At 41.0% G+C, this 27,480-nt stretch overlaps 2 protein-coding genes across 2 annotated transcripts in view; both read right to left on the bottom strand.

Moving 5' to 3' along the window:
• The window catches only part of LOC149455641 (cytochrome P450 2C29-like), a 78,608-nt gene extending 73,556 nt beyond the window's left edge, over positions 1 to 5,052 (bottom strand). The window contains exon 1 of the mRNA XM_089686031.1: positions 4,895 to 5,052. The gene's annotated coding sequence lies outside the window, so the exon portion shown is untranslated. The remainder of the gene's footprint in view (positions 1 to 4,894) is intronic.
• A 6,003-nt stretch (positions 5,053 to 11,055) lies between these two features.
• Positions 11,056 to 27,480, bottom strand: part of LOC149455640 (cytochrome P450 2C5-like) — a 51,464-nt gene continuing 35,039 nt past the window's right edge. The window contains exons 6-10 of the mRNA XM_089686030.1: positions 25,827 to 26,003; positions 22,520 to 22,661; positions 20,507 to 20,691; positions 18,987 to 19,128; positions 11,056 to 16,023 (exon numbers count right to left, since the gene is read on the bottom strand). Coding sequence (XP_089542156.1) covers positions 15,845 to 16,023; positions 18,987 to 19,128; positions 20,507 to 20,691; positions 22,520 to 22,661; positions 25,827 to 26,003 — 825 coding nt within the window. The 3' untranslated portion in view covers positions 11,056 to 15,844. The remainder of the gene's footprint in view (positions 16,024 to 18,986; positions 19,129 to 20,506; positions 20,692 to 22,519; positions 22,662 to 25,826; positions 26,004 to 27,480) is intronic.

The raw sequence follows: 27,480 nt of genomic DNA, 5'->3' as shown, positions 1-27,480 counted from the left end.
CGCTGCAGATTGCAAATGTAGTACATTTGGCATGCAATTTGAATCATACAGGAATGCACAGCACATTTTTATGTAATTCAGATGTGGGCATGGTGTGAACCAGCCCTTAAAGGATAAATTCACCTTTGGAACATGTTACATGTTTCACCTGTTCTTAGGGTGGAATATGTAACATGTTCCAGCTCTTGCACCTTCTCAGCCTGATTCCCCCTTTACTGTGCTGCTGCAATAATTTATAAAGAGTACAGCTGTGCGGGGCTCCCCCCCACAAAACCCCATTATTCATTTACAGAAATCAGTGAATGAATGAACTACAAGTACCTTCGGCCGCGTCAGCTGATAGCTTGTATTTCTCAATTATCTGTGAGGACGCTGGTGAGCAATTTTTTAGTTCATTGATTCTTCCTGCCGCTCAGTAACTGCCGGCCCATATGGGAGGTACGGGCAGACAGCTGATTGAGTGTCTGTAGGATCCTGGCTTTGCACCCGAGATCTGCTCATCATGGGTGCAATTGTTTACAGGCTACATAGTGAAAAATTAACCATTTCCATTCCGGGCACTTTTACCCCCTTCCCTCCCAGGCCATTTTTCACGTTTCAGTGCTCTCACACTTTGAATGACAATTGCGCGGTCATACAACATTGTACTCAAACTAAAATTTTATCATTTTCTTCACACAACTAGAGCTTTCTTTTGGTGGTATTTAAATGGTGGTTTTTATTTTTTGCTAAATTAACAAAAAAAGTCCGAAAATTTTGAAAAACAAACACGTTTTTCTTTGTTTCTGTTATAAAAGTTTGCAAATAAATAATTGTTCTTCATAAATTTAGGCCAAGATGTATTCTGCTACATGTCTTTGGTGAAAATAACCCAAATTAGGATGTATTTTTTAGTTTGTAGGAAAATTATAGAGTTCACAAACTATGGTATAGATCTGAATATTGATCAATCCTGAAGTACTGACAGCCAATCTAATTTCTTGAGGTCCAAGAATGTCAGAACAGTGCAGATATCCCCCAAATGACCCTTTTTTGCAAAGTAGACAGTCTGACGTACTTCATAAGAGGAATGGCGAGTTTTTTGAAGTTGTATTTTTTTTGTCATAATTTTTCGGAAAATGAAAAAATGAAAAAAATTATTTTCACTATTTTTTTTTACATACTGTCACCAGTGCAGTACAGCGTCATCATATAACTGGCATGGCGGTGATCAGGGACACTGACTGGTGACAGTATGAAAAAAAAATGTATATATATATATTTTTTGTATTTATTTTATTATTTTTAATTTTTTATTACATTTGTTTTCTTTTTTTTAAGATTTTTTTTTCATATTTCACTATGTCCAAAGTAGTACAATGTTACCATAGTAACATTGTACTACTTCGGGGAAGTGATCAGTATTATTTATTTTTTTTTACACAATTTGCTTAAAGCAAAGAATTACTTTGCTATAAGCAAGCATTTACCTGAATGACATCGATTCATTCAGGCTTTTTTTTTTGTGCTAAGCTGTGATTTGGCCACAGCTAATCACATGACATATGCATGTGATCGCTGTGACCATTCACAGCTAGGCACTAGTATACAATGGATGTTATGAATGAAGCCATCCATTGTATACAACTGTCATGTGACCTGCTGTGATTGGTCACAGCAGGTCACATGGTACCGGCAACAGGGGCCGGTACTCAATATCTGTCATTGGCAGTGTCCGTGGTACATGGCCGGTGAAAGATCGCAAAAACTGTGCATGCCCGGGAGTACGCCATATGGCGTCCACCCGGAAATCTACAGCATTTTGCCATCCGCCAAACGGCTATTGGTTAATACATGCACATTTTTGTACCCTGCAAAAAGATGTACATTTATTTATTCATTTATTTTTTTTACATAACGTGAACTTATTCTTTAACAATAGACATGAGAAATAGAGAATAGAGAGGGCAAATCTCCCTAAGAGGGCATCAATAAAAACCGGATGGGTATTTTAACCCTTCTGCACTCTGTTCAAAACTAAAGAAAAGGTTTTGCCTTTAAAATTAAAAAAAAATTGATTTGACTTTAAATCTCACTTTTTTTTGTTACTTAGTTGCAAATTATGAGGAAAATAAGGGTGACACTCTCTACGATCCCATGGATTGGGGTTCACCAGACCTCACTATTGCCACACAGCCATTATTAGAGTGCATGTAGGCAGGAAGTGGCTGCGAAGAGGCTCCAGGAGATCAGCACCACCATAATGCAACAAGGGATTAACCACTTGCCCTCCAGATGATTTTTCCCACTTCCTGACCAGGCCATTTTTTGTGATACAACAGTGCATTAATTTAACTGACAACTGTGAGGTCATGCAACGCTGCACCCAAATGAAATGTACGTCCTTTTTTCCCACAGAGTGGTGATATTTGATCACCTTTGCGGTTTTTATTTTTTGCTCTATAAACAAAAAAAAACGATAATTTTGAGAAAAAACATTTTTGACATTTTGCTATTAAACATGTCTAGTAAAAAAAATTTTAAAAATCTAAATTCGTCATAAATTTAGGACAAAATGTATTATGCTAAATGTCTTTGCTGAAAAAAATACCAATACGTGTAAATTAATTGCGTGAAAGTTATAGCGTCTACAAATGGCGGTATATATGCTGGATCTTTTTTTTTTTTACTAGTAATGGTGGCATTCAGCAACTTATAACAGGACTGCAGGACTGTGGTGGGCATTCTGACACTGAGGGGAACTGACTCGGTGTCACTGACATCCCCAGTGACACCAATACAGTGATCAGTGCAAATAAAAAGCACTGACACTCAGGGCTGCTGTTAGAAACCATGGGCCCTAAACAGCCAACCTGACAGGGCCCCCTCAAAAAAAGAAAAAAAAACACAGTTTCTATGCTTCAATTATGAATGAACACAATGAGTAAATGGTACCGATCACCAGGGCCGCTGTTAGTAACCATGGGCCCCATACAGCCAACCTGAAAGGGCCCCCTAAAAAAACACAGTTTACTATGCTTCAATTATGAATGAACACAATGAGTGATTGGTACCAATCACCAGGGCTGCTGTTAGAAACCATGGGGCCTCATACAGCCAACCTCACAGGACCCCTAAAAAAAAATAATAATTTGACCCCCTATGAATGAACACACTGAGTGATTGGTACAGATCACTCATTGTGTTCATTCAGGAAAGGAAGGGGTTGGTAAATCTGACATATTTATCGGAGCCTTCCCACAGTCTCCATCCTGATGGATCCTATTGTGTGCTTGCAGAGAAGGAGAGGAGGGAGGTCAGCAGCACTTCAGGGGTGGGGGCACGGGCAGCAGAGGGAAAGGTATGGTGCACATGAAGGATGATGGGAGCAGCGGGGGGATTACTGGATCCGATCTCCTGTATGGCTCACTCTGCAGCAGCTTAAAGGAGGGAGAGGAGATGAAGCCAGCTTTCAGCTGCTGCAGAGAGCGCCATACACGAGATTGGTTCCAGTAATTGCCCCCCTGCTGTGATGATCACTCACCCTGCCAATATTCAATTCACCAAACTGCCTGGACCCCCCTGCTGTCCTGGGCCCCATACAGAAGGACTGGTGGTACACCCTTATCCACGGCCCTGCTGGCACTGTACTAATGGCACTAGTCAGGAAGGGGTTAATATGTGGGATGATCAAAGGGTTAATTGTGCACTGCGTGTTTTTTACTATGTGGGCTGTGTGTGTGTTTCACTGTAAGCACACTGCTTTGTTTGGCTCTGCTATGCATGACGGGAGAGATCTGTGTTGTTTATACACAGGTCTCTCCTCCTTTGAAGATACTTGGCGATCATCCAGTGCCAAGAAATCACCAGACGGGACCCGGTGATTGACAGCCGAGGTCACGAATGGCGGCGTGGGTAGGTCACCAAAAACTGCAAAATCACGTTTATTTACGTGATTTTGAGCACTCATGCCGCTGTGCAGCAATATTTCTGCTATAGGGTGACACGGAAACGGTTAAAAAGGGAAAACAAGTGTTCTGTAGAAATAAAATGGCAATTGTTTATGATACATTCAGTTAAGGTTTCCTTCCACTTTGGGGTAAACACTACAATCATGACTCAAATGGGTGCTCAGAATTTCACTTTACTTTCCCTTTAAATGTGAGGAGCCTCACTGTGCAGCAAATTCCAGAGACATATAGCATTTCCTGAATGTGTGAAAGAGGCAGCCAAGGGGGTTTGTTCAAGTTATAGTACAAACATACACAAAGAAAGATTTTCAAGCAAGGGGCAGTATAGGACATAATGTTATATCTGTGTGTCTGCAGAGGAGAACCAGTTTGTAGTCTAGAAAAGCAAACTATATCTCCGCAAAGTCTTGGTGATGGTTATTTGTATACCATATTTGTGGCCCCTACATCTATAATGTTTGCAGTAGATTTATCACTGACTATAAGATAGATTTTCATTATAAAACACACATAATTAAGTACTGGAACAAAGTTATCATAAAATTTAAATGGACATTTGACATGGTGGGATTTTCAAGGCACAGTACAACCATTCTCAGAAAATATACATTTTATTGATACATACACAATAAAATAATTTTTGACATCAAACTGTATAATTAAAATCTCAGTTGCCTCAAAAGCAACAACTCAAGTTACATTACAAATCACGAAATGCAAACGCAAGTTCTTTTAAATTTTAATAACTGGGATGTAGCAGCTTTCAGCTCAAGAAATGTAAAGTTATAATAAAATCGCTCTCATGTTCATCATTAACTTGCTGTGCAACAGAATTAACACCTGGCCCATCACAGCTGACACTTAGAACAATGCCACTTAAACTGCTACAGGCCTGGAATCATTGTTGGCATTGTGCCATCTTATTTCTTAGCACTGGAACTTACCTTTTCTTGTGGTGAAAGCCAAACCAGATATAATAACTGAGGACAGAGAAAAATCGTTAGGATAGACTGCAACGGCAAGCCTGAGAAACCCATATGAATGCTGGGGGAGTAACCTGAGATGTTGTTATGAAGAGTGTTCAGTCCCCTCCTAACTAGTTTGTCAAGCATTGAGTTTAGAGGAAGAGAAAAAGTTACAGAAAAGGGATAAATAGAAAGGAAAGTTAGGGGAGGGGGAGGCAGAGATGGATATCTTGATGCAAGAGTGGTAAAGGGTTGGTAGAGGGAGTAGGCCATTAGATTTACTTTAAAGTCCAGCTGCAGCCAACCTTTTTTTATCTGTTTTTGGCAGCATTAGCAAGGATGAAAACTTCTTCAGAGTTTTATTGCTGCTTGTTTTTCCATTGGAGAGTCTTTCCCTATTTTCCTGTCCCAATGACACACTGTCTTGCCTGGGGTGCAAGGTGTCACAGAACAGGCAGTTAGAGAAATTATCCCCAATGGGAACACAGCTAGCAATAGCAACCTGGCGTAGGTTCTAACCCTTGCCCCCTCTGTCCAAAACCAAACCTTTTTTTTTTCTTTCAGTAGTTGGCTTTTAAACAAAATTATTTGCAAATAAATATTTTTTCTTTCATAAAAGCTTTATTGAAACATAGAAACAGTATAAATGTCATGGAAAACAAGCACAAATAATACAGTGACAAAGTGCATAAAAACATACCAAAATGCTGTGCTGGGATCATGTGTAAGAAATAAAACAAGTGTACAATCCAAACGCACATGTTCCTGCGTTAAAAATGTCTGTGTGTATAAGTGGGTGCTGCAGCGACTGTCGGCTGGAACCAAACAAAATCAGCAAGGGAGAATGTCACCAGCACACTGAGTATCACCAATATGGGTCCAAAAGTTTTAATGAACGATCACATAGTTACAGCAAGGCAACGTTTCGGAGTCTCGCAGGACCCCTTCATCAGGGGTGTCACATGTCACATGCCTGATGAAGGGGTCCTGAGAGACTCCGAAACTTTGCCTTGCTGTAACTATGTGATCGTTCATTAAAACTATTGGATCCATATTGGTGATCCTTGGTGTGCTGGTGACATTTTCCCTTAAGAGATAAAACAGACACAATATTCCAGAGAGGCATACAGCCAAACATACTATACATTAGCGGTTTAAAGATAGCTAACAGACACCGAGAAACTGAGGAAGACAGCCTAGCCGAGTATAAGTAAGGAGCATAAGAATATGCACAAGGTCAAAAAAAGCCCCCAAAGGTTGCTGAGTCCCATGAGGACAGATGGTGGTGGGAGGCTGAGGACCGTAATGGAGTCACTGAGGACATTAATAGAGGGGGGTTGAGAACAATAATAGAGTGGCTGAGGATAGTAATGGGGGGGGGGAGCTGAGGACAGTAATGGAGAAGAGGGACTGAGGACAGTAATGGGGTCACTGAGGACATTAATGGAGGGGGGCTGAGTTCAGTAAGGGGGGAACTGAGGACAGTAATGGGGTCACTGAGGGCAGTAATGGGGGGTTTAAGTAGAGATGTATTTACCACAAAGCAAACAAGGCATTTGCCTAGGGTGCTATTTTTCAGAGAAGCAGCACCCCCCCCCCCCAGAAGAAGAGATGGAAGAAGGGGCACATTCGGCATGAGGAGCAGATGGGATCCGAAAGAGGTTGCGGGCTGCTTGATGGTGTATACAGAGCCTGACTCTCATTCCCGGGGATGTCCAGAGCTGTGAAGGTGAGTGTCTTTCGCTCTCTAGCCAGGTGGGTGGGTAGTGGAATGCCTCAATGCCAGGTTCTCTCCGTGGGGGGCGCCCGATTTGTGTGTTGCCTAGGGCAGCACAAATCCTAAATACACCACTGGGTTTAAGACAATAATATGGGGGGCTGAGGGCAGTAATGTGACAGGGAGTGAATGATGTGAAGGGGGGACTGGGGATGCTGCTGCAAGAATGGGATTGTGATATAAGGCATGCTTCAGGTCTGTGCATGCACATTTGCACACACACATCGCGGGTAGGGCAGCCTATTCATTTTAATTGGCTGCCTTCCCTGAGAGAAATGCAGGGAAAGAAGCCCCAACCCTTTTTTTTATTTTGCCATGCCAAGCCGCATGGTGCTGCAGCACCATGTGGTTTGGCATGCAATAAAATGTGCCGTAGATGCTGTTGTGTGGGGGTGATATTAAGAGGTCAGCGTATGACAGCTCCAGACCACACAGAGTCTGTTGGTCAATCAGTCATTCTGTTTGGGGTCACTGATGTAAGGGGAACACTGATATAAAGCTTCCCCTTATATCAGTGTCCTCACTCCTCTTAATTCCCTTTATCTTGGTGTATTCAGTCTGCAGACTTGGGTGTAGGAGGTTCTCTGGTCACCAGAGCCTTCCCTCACATCAGAGTTCCCAGCATCCCTCCTTACCTCATAGTCAGCAGAGTTCACCCTTACAGCGCAAGAGGAAACATTGTGGACTCTACTCTGATATACGGGGGCTCTGGTGACCAGAGAGCCTTTTACATAAGAATTCTCCTTTACACCAGAGTCTGCAGCATTCCCCCTTACATCATAGTTCACAAAGTTCCCCTTTTCATCAGGGTCTGCAGAGTTCCCCCTTGCAGTGTAAAGGGGAACTCTGAAGTAAAGAGGTCTCTGGGAATGCTGGGAACCCTGATGTAAGAGGGGACTCTAATGTAAGGGCAGGAATGTCCACAGGACAATGTCTTTTGGCACACTGACTTATAAAGTCTTTCAAAAATATGCTGGCATAATATCCTACTTTAATAAAGAAATTAAAATCAAGTTGACTTGGCTTGACTTGTTGAGACTCCTGTATGTTTGTGTAGTGAGACACCAGAGTAAAAACAAGGCTGTGGTTGGACATAGTCTTGGGATCTCTAGTCCTTAGGAGGGCATTGGTGATATAAGCTTATGTGAATACCTGCTGTAATATTTAACTTGGAGCAGGGGCGGACTGACAACTCATGGGGCCCCCGGGCAATAGGGGATCATGGGGCCCCTGTGTCCTTGCCCAAACTCAAAAAAGCCTATGAAAAAGGTACCAGGGGCATGCTTTCCATGGACCCTGTAACAATTCTTGTATCCATTGTTGTCATCCTTTTCTTGGCCAAAGTGTACAAAAACCAGAAGGAGCACAAAAGCAAAAACTTCTCTCCAGGACCCAGACCTTTACCCCTCATTGGAAGTATGCATCTAATGGACCTGAAGAAACCATATGAATCCTTTATAGAGGTAATATCCTACTTATCCTTGAGGTTTAAGGGGTCCATTTATACTAAATGTTTTCCTTGTATTCTGTCCAGGGGCGGACTGACAACTCATGGGGCCCTCGGGCAATAGGGGATCATGGGGCCCCTGTGTCCTTGCCCAAACTCAAAAAAGCCTATGAAAAAGGTACCAGGGGCATCTCATGGGGCCCCCTACTGACCCTGGGCCCTTGGGCAGTGCCCGAGTTTTCAAATGGTCAGTCCGCCCCTGACTTGGAGTAGGTCCAAGGATTCGCACCTGAGCAAACCGAATTTCAGGTGTTTTTATTTGAGAGTTTTGCAAGTGTGTTATAGAGCCCAAAAACTATGGTATATGCACTGCTGAAAAAAAATAAAGGAACACTTTTTAATCAGAGTCTATCATCAACTTAATTAAACTCCTGGGATATTGATCTGGTCAGTTAAGTAGCAGATAGGGTTGTTAATCAGTTTCAGCTGCTTTGGTGTTAATAAAATTAACAACAGGTGCATTAGATGAGCAACATTGAGACAACCCCCAAAACAGGAATGGTTTTACAGGTTAAGGCCACTGCCATTTTTTCCCTACTCATCTTTTCTGACTGTTTTTCACTAGTTGTGTATTTGGCTAGGATCAGTGTTACTACTGGTAGCATGAGGCGATACCTGGACCCTACAGAGGTTCCACAGGTAGTCCAACTACTCCAGGATGGCACATCAATACGTGCCATTACCAGAAGGTTTGCTGTGTCTCCCAGCATCGTCTCCAGAGCATGGAGGAGATTCCAGGAGAAGGCAGTTACTCTAGGAGAGATGGACAGAGCTAGTAGGTCTTTAACCAATCAGCAGGACCGGTATCTTCTCATTTGTGCAAGGAGGAATAGGACGGGCACTGCCAGAGCCCTACAAAATGAACTCCAGCAGGCCACTGGTGTGAATGTCTCTGACCAAACAATCAGAAACAGACTTCATGAGAGTGGTCTGAGAGCCCAACATCCTCTAGAGGGCCCTGTGCTCACTGCCTGACACCATAGAGCTCGATTGGCATTTACCATTGAACACCATAATTGGCAGGTTCACCACTGGTGCCCAGTGCATTTCACAGATTAGAGCAGGTTCACCCTGAGCACATGTGACAGACGTGAAAGGGTCTGGAGAAGATATGATATGGAGAACGTTATGCTGCCTGTAATATCCTTCAGCATTACTGTTTTGGTGGTGGGTGAGTGATGGCTGGGGAGACATATCCATGGAGCAATGCACAGACCTCTATAGTCTTGACAATGGAACCCTGACTGCCATTAGGTATTGGGGTGAAATCATTGGACCCATTGTCAGACCCTACACTGGTGCAGTGGGTCCTGGGTTCCTCCTGGTGCACGACAATGCACGGCCTCATGTGGTGAGAGTATGCAGGCAGTTCCTAGAGGATGAAGGAATTGATACCATTGAATGTACCCCACATTTGCTTGACCTAAATCCAATAGAATATCTCTGGGATATCATGTTTCGGCCCATCTGACACCATCAGGTTGCACCACAAACTGTCCAGGAACTCAGTGATGCCCTGGTCCAGATCTGGAAGGAAATAACCCAGCACACCATCCGTCGTCCCATTAGGAGCATGCCCCGACGTTATCAGGCATACATACAAGCATGTGGGGGCCATTGACCTACTGAGTACCATTTTGAGTTGCTGCGCTAGTGATCAAGATGACGTTGCTGGATCTGAAAGCGGAGGAGCTCCTTCCTCAGGATGCAATGATCACTCCGAACGCACGCTGCCCACAAGCTGCTCCTCCACTTTTGGATTCGGTTATGTCCCTCTGTATAGTATTTTTTTGGTCTCGCCCCAATCATTTGATGTTGTATACTTTCAAGAAATACAGTGCCTTGAAAAAGTATTCATACCTCTTGAAATTTTCCACATTTTGTCATGTTACAACCAAAGACATAAATGTATTTTATTGGGATTTTATGTGATAGACCAATACAAAGTGGCACATAATTGTGAAGGAAAATGATAAAGACATCCCAAAAAAGACTTGCAGCTGTGATTGCAGTGAAAGGTGGTTCTACAAATTATTGGCTCCGGGGGGCTGAATACAAATGCACGCAACACTTTTCACATATTTATTTGTAAAAAATTTTGAAAACCATTTATCATTTTCCTTCCACTTCACAATTATGGGCCACTTTGTGTTGGTCTATCACAAAAAATCCCAATAAAATACATTTACGTTTTGGTTGTAACGTGACAAAATGTGGAAAAGTTCAAGGTCTTTTTAAATAAACATTTTATTTGCCTTTTACCTATGCATTTGTGTAGCTGATTGTAATATCTATTTAATACATCATTTATCATTTATTGAGTTATTTACAAAATATTGTTAACATACTTACCACATCTGCTCTAGAGCAATTTTTTTTATTTTTTGCACACATGTAAAAAATCTGCATTTTATTCCATAAAATGAATTCAACCTCAGAACGTTAAATATTTTCTGAATGTAGAGGCCTTTTACAATAAAAGATAGTAGTTGTAGTTCTTTATGCTGCACAATATTTGTTTATCAAACACACATTTTCAGGAAAAAAATTATTAAAACAAGTTTTAGTGCACACAAACTCAATATAACACCGAATTTTTTGGTGAAATATAAAAAGTGGGGTAATGTTGAGTAAATAGGTAGCAAACATGGCAAGTCCTAAAATTGCATGTGTCCATGATATCGCAAAATCAGTGGTACCCACAAATCTCCACAGGTGACGATTTAAAAGCCTTAACTGTTCATCAGTTAACCACGTTCTCTGGTGCTAGAATTATTGCTCCCACTCTCACGTTCACAATGCTACATTGTACATGGTACATACAGTTGTGTTCAAAAAAATTAATAAAGCTTAAAATCCTTCTAATAGCTTTTATTTCCATACACACAAATGCATTGGGAACATTACACATTCTATTCCAAATCAAAACATGAAGATATGAAAAAACATGAATATATCAAATTTGTGTTGTTCCTCTAAAAAAATTGAAGAAAAGTGAATATTAGACTGTTCAAAAAAATAGCAGTGTTTGTATTCTTCTTTACAAACTCAAACATTCACTATATGAACTGAAAAATGTTTGAAGATTTTGCTTTCCTTTGAATCACTTAATGAATATTTTGTTGTATAAGCACTGTTTCTGAGAACTGCTGTACATCTGTGTTGCATGGAGTCAACCAACTTCTGGCACCTGTGAACAGATATTCCAGCCCAGGATGATTGGACTACATTCCACAGTACTTCTCTATTTCTTGGTTTTGCCTCAGAAACTGCATTTTTTATGTCACCCCACAAGTTTTCTATTGGAATAAGATCCGGGGATTGGACTGGCCACTCCTTAACGTCAATCTTGTTGGTCTGGAACCAAGATGTTGCACGTTTACTGGTGTGTTTGGGGTCGTTGTCTTGTTGGAACACCCATTTCAAGGGCATTTCCTCTTCAGCATAAGGCAGCATGACCTCTTCAAGTATTCTGATGTATTCAAACTGATCCATGATCCCTGGTATGTGATAAATAGGCCCAACACCATAGTATGAGAAACATCCACATATCATGATGCTTGCGCAACTGTGCTTCACTGTCTTCACAGTGTACTGTGGCTTGAATTCAGTGTTTGGGGGTCGTCTGACAAACTGTCTCCGGCCACTAGACCCAAAAAGAACAATCTTACTTTCATCAGTCCACAAAATGTTGCGCCATTTCTCTTTAGGCCAGTCAATGTGCTCTTTGGCAAATTGTAACCACTTCAGCACATGTCTTTTTTTCACCAGTGGGACTTTGCGGGGGCTTCTTGCAGATAGCTTGGCTTCACATCGGCGTCTTCTAATTGTAACAGTACTCACAGGTAACTTTACACCTTCTTTGATCTTCCTGGAGCTGATTGTTGGCTGAGTCCTTGCCATTTTGGCTATTCTTCTATCCATTGGAATGGTAGTTTTCTTCCACGTCTTTCAGGTTTTGGTTGCCATTTTAAAGCATTTCCAATCATTTTAGCTGAGCAGCCTATCATTTTCTGCACTTCTTTATATGTTTTCCCCTCTCCAATCAACTTTTTTAATCAAGGTACGCTGTTCTTCTGAACAATGTCTGGAACGACCCATTTTCCTCAGAATTTCAGAGAGAAATGCACTGTAACCAGCATGTACATTTGCTGCCTTCCTTCCTTAAATAAGGGTAATAACTGCCACCTGTTTTTCAAAGAATGAATGACCTCACTAATAGAACTCCACACTGCTATTATTTTGAACATGCCCCTTTCAATTAGTGATTCAATTACACAGAATCAGTAGCATGCATGTCATGACTGTTGGATCTATTGGATTTCTATTACTCTACTACACCTGCTAGTAAATTATTTGCCATGTAGAAATGTAATTTCTACCAAAAACAGTGATTGATCAGGTTAGTGATGTCTGACTGCTATTATTTTGAACACAACTGTATGTGGTGCAGTCGTGGTTTACATACTGTACATTTGTACACCCTGTGCATGCATTTGCATTCGTGGGTGTGCTTATGGCTACAGGGAGCTATAGAGCCTCTCACCCTCCTAATAAGAGCCAATCCCAACATACGAGGACTTGAGATAGGTGGCTCCCATCATAAACTCTGTCTCTTTGCAGATGACGTACTCCTCTTTCTGACCTCCCCACTAACCTCAGCTCCTAATTTACTCCGGGTCCTCCAAGATTTTGGCCATGTCTCCAGCCTTCAGGTTAATCCCCAAAAGGTGATGGTATTAAAATTTTCCTACCCCCTCGTGAGTTGGATCATCTACAACAGGTTCTATCATTCTCCTGGTCCCCCCGTTCTATTTCTTATTTGGGCATCATACTGACATCTTGCTTGTCGGATCCTTATTCGACCAATTACCTTCCTATGCTAGTCCATCTTACTGGCCTAATGACTAAATGGTCTTCATTGCCGCTGGCTTGGATGGGTAGGATCACGGTAGCAAAAATGTCTATCCTGCCTAAGATACTGTATTTATTTAGAGTCCTACCCATCCCAGTGCCAGCGCATTTTCTCTGCATTTTGCAATGACAAGCTTACACATATGTTTGGGGCCCTATCCGTCCTCATATTCCTCGCTTGATCATACACAAATCTAAACCTATGGGCAGCCTAGGTCTCCCCGACTTTGCTAAACCACGCATCTTGCACAATTGCCTAAGTATCACGTGACATCCGAAATTACTCAATGGGTCGCTCTTGAGGCTGTCGACTGTGACCCTCTCTCAGTTCCTAATCTTTTATGGTTCCAGCCTTCAGACCGTTGGATACTCCAGAATCCAGTCACTTCCCACTTCATGTTGCTTTGGGATAGACTCAGATCCCGATATTCCCTCCAATCGCCACACAATCCCCTACTCTCGTACCTCCAAAATACGTCCTTCCTTCCTGCCTGTTCTTCCTCTCGTTCAGTCTCACAATGGTCCTCAGCAAACCTTCTCCATGCCCACCAATTTTTGACTAATACCGGGCTTAAATACTTTCCTTCTCTTCGTAAATCTCACTACCTGCCAGTGTCTGAAATTTTCAGATATCTTCAACTCAAACACTTTTTTGCTCCTCTGGCTGCCAAATCCCCAACTCCTCGATCCATTACCTTGTTCAAGTGCGGTTGCAAAAGAGACCCTCATAGGTGAGGTCTTATTTCAGCACTCTATGCACTTCTTTTATCCCCAGAGCCCTCCCCTAGCCCTACCTATGTCACTAAGTGGGATGAAGACCTTGGATGTCAGCTGAGACCTGCCAATTGGGAATAAGTTTGGCCAGCAATCAAATCCTCTTCGCAGAACATAGTAGCTGTTGAGACCAACTACAAGGTTTTGACTCGTTGGTACTTGGTCCCGCAAGGATTGCTAAATATGCCCCCAGTTGTTCTCCCAATTGCTTTCGGGGCTATGCGATGGTGGGAATGCACTTCCATATTTGGTGGTTGTGTCTGGCCGCCCAAGCATTTTGGACTGCAATCTTCAACCTTTTATCTTCTCTTTTGCGAAGCCCCTTTGCCCTAACCCTACTCTGCTGAATCTTCAGCCTCGTTCCTTATCTAAACCCCAATTCAAACTCCTTTTACAAGTCACCACAGCGAAACAAATTTTAGTGAAATCATGCAAGTTTCCGTCCCTTTGTCTCCTAGCAGTTAGAAATAAGGTGACACAAGCAATTATTCATGCTAAAGTGGAAGCGACCATTACAGACTCCGTCCCTAAATTCACTTCTATCTGGGCTCCCTGGGTGGAACGATACCTTCCTCCTAATTTCAACAAATTATTGCTCCTCCCCTGACAACCTCTGGCCCAGACCTCTGGTGGTTCTATGTGCCATCCCTTAGCCAGGTTTGGTCCTGAGATCCTCCCCCTCCTTTTCAGTAGTCACACATCCCCCCTCCTCATTCTTTCCTCTGGGCCCCCTGCCCTACTACACCTTCTCCCTCTTCTATTCTCTTTCAGACTTTTTTCCCTTTCCTTTCCTCTTACCTACTCCTATTCTCTTTCTCTCTCTTTTTCATCCGCTGCCATTTTTTCTTTTCATGGAACCCCATATTGCTCACGAGAGCTACACTCTCATGACTGGTCATTACTATGTTTTGCCTCTCTTTGTAATGCAACACATTTCCTTGCTTAGATGTGGTTCCTTATTGTTTCTACTTGGATGACACTTTCATCAGGACTTCTGTCTCCCTTTCTTCTATGCATTCTGTAAGCTCTATGTTTGTTACTGGTAGGGAGAGGGAAAGTATAGGAAATTAGTTCAAATTAAGGTTAAAGGTATGCTTTAAGTAGCTGGACAATTAATCAAAAAATATTTAAATATCTGCTAAATTGGCCTATGGAGCTTTACTCATAACAACTGATAAAAAAATAATGTTCTTTAGCAAGGAACATACAATCCACATGTATAATTATGCAACAAAAATTAGTGTGTGCTGTAGATTGCCTCCAGCATTGCTCCTGTTTCTTCTTGTTGGAGGCTGCCATTTTGTTAAAGCACAGAACCCTAAGCAACAGTTAAAGCAGAACTAAGCACTCCTATCCTTTTCAGCCAATGAAGCTGCCATCTGTTTGATCTGCAACTGCCATGGTGCTGCACATGTGATCAGTTAAAACACCAGTCAATTGATGGTTTGATAGTTTGGGAGAGAACACAAGCAAATGTAACAGCATTCCTAGCATGCAAAAAATGTAACTGTTTTTCTGAAGCTGTTAAATAGATTTAGGTTTAGTTCCGTTTTAATCTTTAGACCGTTAGTAGATGGATCTCTACAAGTTCGGCACAGTGCCTAAAAATGCCTAAAATGGAGAGCAATTGAGCATGTGCAGAGCAAGGTGAGACAGTTTATTATTGGATTTTAAACAGCATAGGCACTTATTTTTAATGTTTTACATATCTATACTTGCAACAGGTGCCAGTTTAAAGTGATCTAGCAAGACTTAATTTTCTGATTAAAGTTCCACTTTAAGTTATTAATAGGTTAAGCATCAGAGGGTATTTTCTAAACACAGTGGCCACTTGGTTTCAGAGATTGGTCTATATATGCCGTAGTAGAACAGTCAGCAGCAGCAACAATCATCGTTCCCAAAAATCAGTGCTGGTAATGCACAGCAATATCTTAAGAAACAATCTTGGAGGAAGATTTTAGTTGCGAGGTATAGCACAGATTTCCTGAGGCAAAGGAGCATTTGTAGACCCCAGTGCAGGAGTGAGGTCCACAATAGTTCCAGGTGGAGCCTGGAAGATGAAGTTTTGCAGCAGTGTGGTAAAGAAGAGGAACAGTTCCATTTTGGCTAAACTTTCCCCAGCACAACTTCTCTTACCTGGAAAAAATAAAAATGGCTTACTGAAAGAATTTCTTTAACAACCCATGTTTTAGAATGTATACTTCATGCTGGGTATGCTAAAAAATACTAAATATAAGCAACTGACTTTTAATGAAAAATGCGAGCTTGAATCATGCCATCCTACCTTTGGAGCCTTCCTATTGGCCAGAATTCTATGACCAATAAGGAAGCTCAAAAAGGGAGTAGGGCCAAGATCAATATTTACATTTCATTTTTAATGAAGGTTTAATTTTAGATACAGTATGTTGCAAATACACTATATTGCCAAAAGTATTGCCTTTACACGTACATGATGGCATCCCAGTCTTATGCAGGCCATAGATGGGTCGAAAATCGGCCGATTTTTTTGGCTGAAAATAAAATCGGCCGATTTTCGGATCGTTAGTGGACTATTTGTGCGGCTGTTTTTCGGTATTTTGGCCGTTTTTTTTTTCGGTAAAGTTGGAAAAAAAAATCGGCCGATTTTCGCGGCAATAATAGGCAAATCGGCCGATTTTTTACCGATAAAAAATCTGCGCATGAGCAGTGACCTGCAAGAGGAAGACAAAAAGAAGAAAAAGAAGAAGATGAAGATGATGAAGAGGAAGAAGAAGTAGAAGAAGAGGATGATGATGATGAAGAGGAAGAAGAAGTAGAAGAAGAAGAAGTAGAAGAAGAGGATGATGATGATGAAGAGGAAGAAGACGTAGAAGAAGAAGAGGATGATGATGATGAAGAGGAAGAAGAAGAAGTAGAAGAAGAGGATGATGATGATGAAGAGGAAGAAGTAGAAGAAGAAGAGGATGATGATGATGAGGAAGAAGAAGAAGAGGAAGAAGAGGATGATGATGATGAAGAAGAAGTAGAAGAAGAAGAAGAGGATGATGATGATGAAGAGGAAGAAGAAGTAGTAGAAGAAGAAGAAGAAGAGGATGATGATGAAGAAGAGGAAGAAGAAGTAGAAGAAGAAGAGGATGATGATGATGAAGAGGAAGAAGAAGTAGTAGTAGAAGAAGAAGAGGATGATGATGAAGAAAAAGAAGAAGAAGAGGATGATGATGAAGATGAAGAAGAAGAGGATGATGATGAAGCAGGAGAAGAAGAAGAAGGATGAAAAATTAGAGGAAATCCAGTACGGCAAAAAGTGTCCCTGCAGAGAGCTCCGCTATTTCTTTGACAGTTCCTTGACATTTACAGCGGTTGCAACATTGTATCTATTTGTTTCCGAATAAAAACATCTGTATCCTAAATGGATACAAATAGATACAATGTTGCAACCTCTGTAAATGTCAAGGAACTGTCAAAGAACTGTCAAAGAAATAGCGGAGCTCTCTGCAAGGACACTTTTTGCCGGCTGTAGACAGGATGAAAATCGGCCGATTTTTTTTTACCATTGATGGTAACGTCGGCCGCTTGAACGACCGATTTTTCGTTTTTTAAAAGAAAAATCTGCCGTTTTTCTCCCCATCTATGGCCTGCATTAGTCTGTAGGGTTCAATGTTGAGTTGGCCCACCCTTTGCAGCTATAACAGTTTCAACTCTTCTGGGAAGGCTGTCCACAAGGTTTAGGAGTGTGTCTGTCTATGTTTGACCATTCTTCCAGAAGCACATTTGTGAGGTCAGGCACTGATGTGGGATGAGAAGGCCTGGCTCACAGTCTCCACTCTTATTCATCCTAAAGGTGTTCTGTTGGGTTGAGGTCAGGACTCTGTGCGGGCCAGTCAAGTTTCTCCACCCCAAACTGTTCCTACAAAGTCGGGAGCATGAAATTGTGCAAAATGTGTTGTTTTCTGATGCCTTAAGAGTTCCCTTCACTGGAACTAAGGGGCCAAGGCCAACCCCTGACAAACAACTCCAAACCATAATCCCCCCTCCACCAAACTTTACACTTGGCACAATGCAGTTAGGCAGGTACCGTTCTCCTGGCAAGAGCCAAACCTAGACATGTCCATCAGATTGCCAGACAAAGAAGTGTAGTTTTTCACTCCAGAGTACACGTCTCAGATGCTCTAGAGTCCAGTGGCAGCATGCTTTACACCACTGAATCCTACTCTTTGCATTGAACTTGGTGATGTAAGGCTTGGATGCAGCTTCTCGGCTATGGAAGTCCATTTCATAAAGCTCTCTACACACTGTTTAATCTGAAGACCATATGAAGTTAGGAGGTATTTAGCTATTGATTCTGCAGACAGTTGTCGATTTCTGCGCACAGTGCATTTCAGCTGTTGTTCCCAGTTGCTTCCATTTTGTTATAATACTACTTACAGTGTACTGTGAAATATTTAGTAGCAAGGAAATTTCATTGATGGACTTATTGCACAGGTGGCAACCTATCACGGTACCATGCTTGAATTCACTGAGCTCTTGAAAGCAACCCATTCTTTCACAAATGTTTGTAGAAGCAGTCGGCATGCCTAGGTGCTTGATTTTATATACCTATGGCCATGGGGGTGATTGGAACACCTGAATCCAATGATTTAGAGGGGTGTCCCAATACTTTTGGTAATATAGTGTATTTACAGGTCAGTGGTATTCTAGGTCAAATGAGAAATTCAAATGTGACTTTGGATAGGCAGCCCCAGGGTATGTGCCATCATATGAATGGTGTAACTATTCCATACTTCTTAAAGGATGGATAACCAACCAGAATGCTCAGAGACATGCCATGGGTTGAATGGCCATGCTTATTTAATCAGGTACTCAACTAAGTGCTGGTTTATGCACGTTTCAGGGCTGTCATCTTTGTTGACCTAGAACAAGCATGCAACCAGTGAAGTTAAAAAAAACTAACTTCTACCCTGTATATTTACTCAACTGACTTACTAGGTAGAGAAGCCAATATGAAGATAATGGTTTCAAAAACTGCACATTTCAAAAACAGGTTAGGAATGACAAATTCTCTATTGTGGTCTTACAGATTCAATCTACAGTTCTGTCTGGAAAACTATGTTTTAAATTACCTGCTGAAAAAGGTATAAATGCATCGTTCTTCTTGAAATTTCCATCAGCATCCAGAAAATGTTCTGGGTAAAACTCATCAGGCTTTGCGAAGTAAGCTTTGTCTTTCAATACAGAAGACAGCAACGGCATAATAATAGTTCCCTAGAGGAAAGTAATTACAAACTAAAAAACATACTGTACAGTATATAGCATTTCACTATTACTCAACATACAGACATTTGTTTGATCAATCAGGATCAATTGTAAGAACGCTATGGCCACAATTGCCAATCGACTTCGAGTCAAAATTGATCAGGAGTCAATTGAATGGAGCATCTTTGGTTTGTGATTTTTATTTAATTTTATCAGTTTGGTCACACTGAATTATCTGTTGAATGAACATAATAATACATGTGTGGCAGACCAGACAGATTGGAACCAGGAAAGGGGTGAGGCAGTTTGTAGGTTGTCTTAGAGCCAAAAGTTGTATACTTTTGGGCCATAGTAATGTGCAATTTGAATCTTTCTGTTAGGCCTCCTTTACATGGGCAATCATATGCATACATCTGATTTCAGCAGATTTCTGTGGCTGGGATGACAGGTGTTTGTGAATAGTGGCAGCTGCTCAGCCTGTACAAAATAATGTTAAATGGACAAAGGCCATCACTGTTTGCATGTATGATCACATAAACTGGTTACCTGTGGTTAGGGACACATGTCTGAGCCTGGACCCATCCTACTGCATCTAGGCTTGGACATCCATTATCGAATGCAGTCTCTCCTCTTTGTGGGCCAAATTCACCTGTGCTTGTTTAGAATCTGTCATTGTAAGCTTTTACTAATAGATGTGGCTGTTTTTTCACAGTCGATCATGAATCATCAGCCTGCTGACAAAATCATTCTGTGTGCAACCACAATAGAGCGCAGCAATGGGCATGCATGCCCCGGACCTGGAAACAGGCTCACAATGTTTATTTACGTTGTTGACCCTGCTACTGCTGCCCTGCCAAAGTAAAGCTATTATGATGGGATTGCAAGTCAATATAGTGAGTGTCTGTACTAAAATGGCACACAAGGTGGTAGATGGAAGATATTTGCTTCCCAAAATTCAGATTTGGGGTTTGTGGGCTCCACACTAGCTTGTTGACAGAAATATGGTCATTCCCTAAGAGGATAATCCAAAAATTATTCCATTGGGCCTGGAGTTGAAGCTGCAGAAGATTGGGTGAGTCCGCAGCCTGACCACCCCAGGCTACAAGTCCACTTGCTGCGATACCAGGCTTGTTGTAGAAGGGCTGTGCAAAGGACTTTGTAAACTCTGTGTAGTGGGTAAAGACAAACTGTTTTCTGTACAAGAGCACATGGTGGTTTCACCTACCAAACTGGGAGTTTTTTCAGGCTGAGTAAAAGCCTACAGTATGGACTAATGAAGTTGCTTAAGTATGCATCACTTTGTTTCTTTGTTTTTGTTGCTGAAGTGAAGCTATTTTTATATAATTACTGTACTTACACACATACAGATTTTATTGGAATCACTCACCTTTGGAATGAAATAGCCTCTAAATGTGATATCATGAGCCGTTGCATGAGGAAGGTTGGATGGGGCGATATCACCAAAGCGCTGAACTTCACATATGACAGCATCTGTATAGGGCATGTGCTTTCTGTGCTGTATTTTAGGGTCAGCCATGCCTATAACGTTTTCAATTTCTTTTTGCACTTTCCCTGTTGGATGTTCAAAAATAAATCACCACTATTGGTTTATACTGTTTATACGTATTATGTATACTTATGCTGACAGTGCCTTCTACAGCAGTTTACAACATAAGGACATCAGTGTTCTGAATAATATTTATTTATTTTTATTTCAGTTACTTATATAGCGCCGTCAATTTACGCAGCGCTTTACACATATATATTGTACATTCGCATCAGTCCCTAACCCTCAAGGGGCGTACAATCTAAGGTCCCTAACTCACATTCATACATACACATACTAGGGACAATTTAGAAAGGATCCAATTAACCTACCAGCATGTCTTTGGAGTGTGGGAGGAAACTGGAGTACCTGGAGGAAACCCAAACAGGCACAGGGAGAACATGCAAACTCCAGGCAGGTGGTGCCGTGGCTGGGATTTGAACCAACGACCCTAGTACTGCCAGGCGGAAGTGCTAACCATTTAGCCACTGTGCTGCCCATAAAATAATATCATGACATACACTCACCGACTACTATTAGGTACACCTTGCCAGTACCGATTTGGACCCCCTTTTGCCTTCAGAACCACCTTAACTCTTCGTGGCAAAGATTCAACAAGGTGTTGGAAACATTCCTCAAAGATTTTGGTCCCTATTAACATAAGTTACTTTTGCCTTTCTGTCATCTCAAACCAGTCTGCTTAATCTCCTCTGACCTCTGACATCAACAAAGCATTTTTGTCCACAAAACTATTTTCTCATTTTTGGACCATTCTCTGTAAACCTTAGAGATGGTTGTGAATGAAAATCCCAGAAGATCAGCAGTTTTTTAAATACTCAGGCCAGCACCAACAACCATGCCACATTCAACATCACTTAAATCCCTTATTTTCCCCATTCTGATGCTCCGTTTGAACTTCAGCAAATCGTCTTCACCATATCTAGCTGCCTAAATGTATTGAGTTGCTGCCATATGATTGGCTGATCAGCAATTTGTGTTACCAAGCAATTGAACAGGTGTACCTAATAAAGTGGCCGGTGAGTATATATACAGACAGATCCATAGCTCCACTCCAGATTGGTTTCTCTTATACGTGGACAACCTGGGTGCTGGCCATTTTAGTCCCCCCTTTAATCATTAATGACTTCACTGCATACAGTGATGTCTCCACCTAAAAACCAAGCATCCTTGAAACGTTTCACCACTCCTGGCATACTCACAAGGATAGGAACATTCATCTATCTTTGTCAGCAAGCCAGGAGTAGTGAACCATGTCAAGAAAGCTTGGTTTTTGGGTGGATACATTATTTTGGTTTTAGCTTTATATGTATATGTGTAATATGACCTTTTATGATTTTTTTATACTAATAAAAACAATGTGATTTTTTTATTTTATTGGTTGAAAAGTGTTTAATACATATAGGCCTGGTGGCATACCTACAAAGTCCCTTTCTATTTGAAAATTTGCTGTATATTTCTAAGTTCTTCTATCATGAAAGGAGGAATAAATCCATTGTTTCCAGGATTTGTGATGGAGTGAGACATGTAGATACCTTCTGTTCTAAGAATTCTCTACTGCACTTCGTAGTTGGTTATTGGAGAAAGGGGAGATGTGATGCATGTAGCAACCTTACCAAACGTGTTTGGGTATTCTTTTTAAAATATATAAAATATATACATGGACTCAGTAAAAAAGGACCTGCCATGCAGATAGTATATCTGCCGAGTGCCTGAGACTTTCATATACTTTAGTGGGACATTATTTGCTTTCAATGCTTTGAATATAAAATGATCATGATTCAGATTAAAAAAAATAAAATATGAGCTCAGTCAAAGCATTTGTATTTTTCTTACTTTGGATTTCTGGGTATTTAATCATGATCAGGAGGCTCCATCTCAGAGTGGTAGATGTAGTTTCCATTCCAGCAGCAAACAGTTGGGCCACCAGGGCAGTTAGGTTGTCATCATGGAAATACAGTATAGATTCTGGCTTTCCCTAAATAATAGAAAAAAACACAAAATATTGGTTAGGAATTATTGGCGTATTGCTTCATCAGTTACTTCATCAGTTGAATGTACATTAAAAACGGATTTTGGGCTTTGGACTTCCTCCCCCTCTCCTCCCAGAAGGTCCCCTAAGCTGTATTGTGTGTGATTTATTTTTATACTTACCACTTGAAGTTTTGGGGCAAGTCATATAATATCACAGGGTCCTCTTCTCTTCTCTGAGATTCTCTGGGTTCAATGGAGAAGAAAGCTGCACTGACATGTTGATGTCAGTGCTGATTTTTTTATTGTTGCACAGAGAATTCTATGGATCAAACCTATGACACATTGCACACACAGTGGGGTTAATTTGGTAAAGGCAAATAGGCTTCACTTTGCATAGGAAGTTACACTTTGCAATTTGACTCAGAGTTTAGTGAATGAGTTGAAACTCTGCTGACTTCCATCTAAACATATGCAAGCAAAAATTTTATTTTTTTGCATTTTGCAAAGTGATACTTCTCCACATTCACTATGTTCTGGGGCCACTTCCATTGGAAAGTGCAACTTACTTTGCAAAGAGAAAAGCCTATTTACCTTTAATAAATCAGCCCTATTATATATTCAGCCTTATGACACCAATCAACCTGGAGGACGAAGACATCTTGTGGCAAAACAAGTGTAATATGTGCCCTTGTATGAAGGCAAACATTGCAGTCTCAGCAGATTTTCCTTTTTTTTTTTTTTTTTTTCTTTACATCTGCTGGAAGACATTAAAAACAGCTTAGAGATGGTCTTTAGTAGATTCAAATTCTCAGATCACAAATCATTCTAAACAGTTCTGCACTTAAAATTTTTAAGTGATTTTGACTACATTTATTTACATTTCATTTTTTATTTACATTTATTATATCACAGCTTACCAGATCTTAGATGTGATGGCTGCATTTGTTTTTTTTTAGGCTTGGTTCTATTTTTATCTGGAGAGTCTGTTGTTCTTCTAAAGGACAAGCACTCTTGAGGTTACAGGGTATGAGCCAAACCGTTTATCACTGACAGGGGTGCTTACAATGATCAGCTTTTATTTATTTATGTAAACACTTTATCCCAAAAGGTAAGAAAAAACTGTTTGCTGTAACTGCTTATAAAATATAAGCTGAATTTTGGCTTCAATAAGTTAGTGTGTCTAAATATGCTAGTAAATCTAATGCTCCCCTCCCCCAGACTGACAATGCTGATGTCCAATTGTGCCCCCTGTGCTCTTTCATTCAGAGTGGGGGCACTTTTATACTGGATGTGTGTGACTGAAACGATCACCAGGTGAAAATAGAGGGGGGAAAGCAAAAAAAAATAATGCAGCCACCATATCTGAGATTTGGTAAGCTGTAATATAATAAATTGTGGTTTTTGCTTTAATTTTAATAGTATATTTTTATAAAAATATGTTTTTTTTGTTGACTTTCTTCCCTACAGAAGCAGTCAAGCTCTATGCAATCACTGTGAGCAAGTTGAGATTTATTTCATAACAATGTGCTGCTTCCTAACAGGATTCAAGTACTGGGGGCTGAAGAAGACATTGTAAGTTTACAGCAACAGAAGTGCTTAGGAAAAATCCTGCCAGTTGGGTGAAAGAGCCCAAGCTTTTTTTTTTCTCAGTTTGGGTACAGTGGGGAATGGTTAAAACCCCTGCACGTGTGTCCCTTATGGAAGAGTTCCCTTCTTTTCATGTCCTGTAGAAACAATGAGAATTTAAAAAACTCTCGATCATTATTGGATTCCTATTCTGGTTACAATTCAAAATGCTGGATAACTTTAATTCTTGTTAATAATGTAAACCAAAACAAAGAGAAGAAGTAAATTTCCCTTACAGAAACACACATAGCAATTAAAATCTCAAAATGTAAAGCCACAACAGGAATGTTAGACCTAATGATGAAAGAGTCTTTATTCATATGATCATACTGTATACAATGTAAGATATTAAAGGTTGTTATGGTCTCAAAAGACTCCCCCTTCATCAGGGCTATAAAATAGATACAAAGAAAAAATACAAATACATGTTAAAAGAGAAGTATGATAATAGAAAAAAAAAAAATATGTGTACTCACCAAGGTTTATGCAGGATCTGTCTGATGCTGCATCTGTCCCCCACTGCTTTTATGACTGAGAAACAAGCAATCAAAGACAATTGGTCATTTCATTCTTGGTCTTCAGTGAGCAGAGAGCTGGAGACTGACATTCACCGGTTGTCTACTCTGAACCTTCAGAGCTCACTGGAGCATAGGGCTGTGGAAGGGATGAGAGCAGCTAGCTCATGCTCTCAGTAGCGCTTTGAGAGGCTGAGCCATCGACCATTCTGATGTCTGGGTGGATCGTTGAGATCTCTGCAGAACCTTGACCTACTGAGCAATGTCAGCCAAAAGCAGACTTTAACATGCTGTTGGCAGAATACGGGTCACAGGAGTGCAGAATGAAGTGTACTCCTGTGACCCACAGTAGAAGTAGGGCCAAAATATAAACCTTATGGAATATAAAGCCATCTACAACAGTACATGGCAGCTGACCATACATTCAAGACCCAGCCACCAAACAATCCTTCTAAAAAAAATATATATTTTTTCAACCATGCAGGTTCACTTTGGTGCAATATATGTGTTTTTGCCTATGAAGAGAGGAGTGTTCAGGGCTGCAGTCATGACCTTCCTTGGGAGTATCAATCCTGATTGGTGAAAAATTGGTAAACATCTTGGCATATCAACTTTCCCAAAGTAAGAATCAGCCAGGGTCACATAGATCTTTACAAACAATGAACACTGTATATACAAGGATCAACCAATCTATTTAACAATGGTACAAATACATAGAGGCTGATTGACTAAAACTAGAAAAGTGCAAAATCTGGTGCAGCTCTGCATAGAAACCAATCAGGTTCCACGTTTTCTTGTCAAAGTCTAAATGAACAAGCTGAGTTTAGAAGCTAATTGGCTACCATGCACAGCTGCATCAGATTTTGCTTTCTCCAGTTTTAGTAAATTAACCCCATAGTATTAGACTTATGATTCGTAGTGCGCAATGTGTCCATTCAGTTTGATTGCTGTTATTTGTTTCTTTCAATAAACTTATTGGTTCTCTTCCTCACCATGTGGACTTTTCACGTAAAAAATGTCATCCTCACCTCTTGCTGCTTTGCCAGGTAGGCATCAATAAGATTTCTCTGATTATTTACATCCAGGTCTTTCCTCTGTTTTGTAAAGGTTTCTCTCATAAAATTGTGCATTTTTTGAGTGTTTGCAGCAATTGTTTTGTGGACTCCTGGTAGAGATTCAATCAATGTAGGGAACAAGTCATACAGCTGAAACAGAGAGAGGAGGTCACCTCAAAGGGAATGAATATTTCATAAATACCACTTGAAACAAAAGGATAGTGAACCTGAAGAAAAGAAATAACTCTCTCGAAGGTGGAGTAAATTGGCTTGAGACAGACATGGACAAATCCAGATAGATCAGATTACAGTCTGCTAAATGGCTATGAGAAGGTATGCTCCCTCCTTTTCTCTGTCTCACGTAGGGCTCTTTCATGCTCAAGGTGTAGTGTGGTGTCCCCCGAAGAAGAGCAAATAATGTTAGGAGGGCATTAGCCAGTTAAGAGCCAGAATCATTAGCCAGAATGTGACAGTACCATGCCACAATCATATTCATTGCACCAGGGGTGGACTGACAACTCATGGGGCCCCCGGGCAACAGGGGATCATGGGGCCCCTGTGTGCTTGCCCAAACTCAAAAAAGCCTATGAAAAAAGTACCAGGGGCATCTCATGGGGCCCGCTACTGACCCCGGGCCCTCAGGCAGTGCCCAAGTTTCCAAATGGTGAGTCCGCCCCTGCATTGCACACAGTTGTGGCATGGCCCCATTGAACTCAATGGGCATGTTTGACAAGCAGTGCCACTTGTCAAACTCTGCACCCCAAGTTAAAAATCCAGTGGCATTGTGGCCTTGGCATGTATACCTGTATGGCTTTTATTTTAACAGTTCCAGTGGGTGGCCAAAGGGGCAGTAAAACCACAGTTCAGCCACCCGTTTTTTTTACCCCCCAACTGCCTGTCTGAAAGAGACCTTAGAAAGCCAAGAATATGTTTGCAAATACATGTGGAAACTACAATGCCACAGTGAGGCACCTCAAATAATGTGGTCCTTAACTAAACTATCTGAAGTCACAACTATAGGACATATATTTATTTATTATTTATTTCAGGTACTTATATAGCGCCATCAATTTACGCAGCACTTTACATACATATATATTGTACATTCACATCAGTGCCTATCCCTCAAGGGGTGTACAATCTAAGGTCCCTAACTCACATCCCTACATACACATATTAGGGCCAATTTTAGACAGGAGCCAATTAACCTACCAGCATGTCTTTGGAGTGTGGAAGGAAACTGGAGTACCCAGAGGAAACCCACGCAGGCAGAGGGAGAACATGCAAACTCCAGGCAGGTGGTGCCATGGTCAGGATTTTGAACCAGCGACCCTAGTACTGCCAGGCGGAAGTGCTAACCATTTAGAAACTGTGCTTTTTTTTTTTTTTTTTTTTCTTTTTTTTAATTTAAATATCCATCAAATTTTTCATGTTAATACAAAAACCCATAAAGGGGAAAAGATTCTCATACACATAGACATTTATAACATTTCTACCTTTCCCTTACTAAAAACTCTTTTCTTTCCCATCCCACTACCCCCCCTTTCCACCCCTCCTCCCCCCTCCTCCCCCTCTGCAGACTCTAGCCCATTCTGCTCTCTTGAGGCTTATTAATTTTTTACTAACA

The sequence above is a fragment of the Staurois parvus genome, unplaced genomic scaffold (assembly GCF_062004578.1).
Source record: "Staurois parvus isolate SC_StPar_1 unplaced genomic scaffold, SC_StPar_1.0 ptg000390l, whole genome shotgun sequence".
Lineage (NCBI taxonomy): Eukaryota > Metazoa > Chordata > Amphibia > Anura > Ranidae > Staurois > Staurois parvus.
This window is presented reverse-complemented; position numbering and strand designations above follow the sequence as displayed.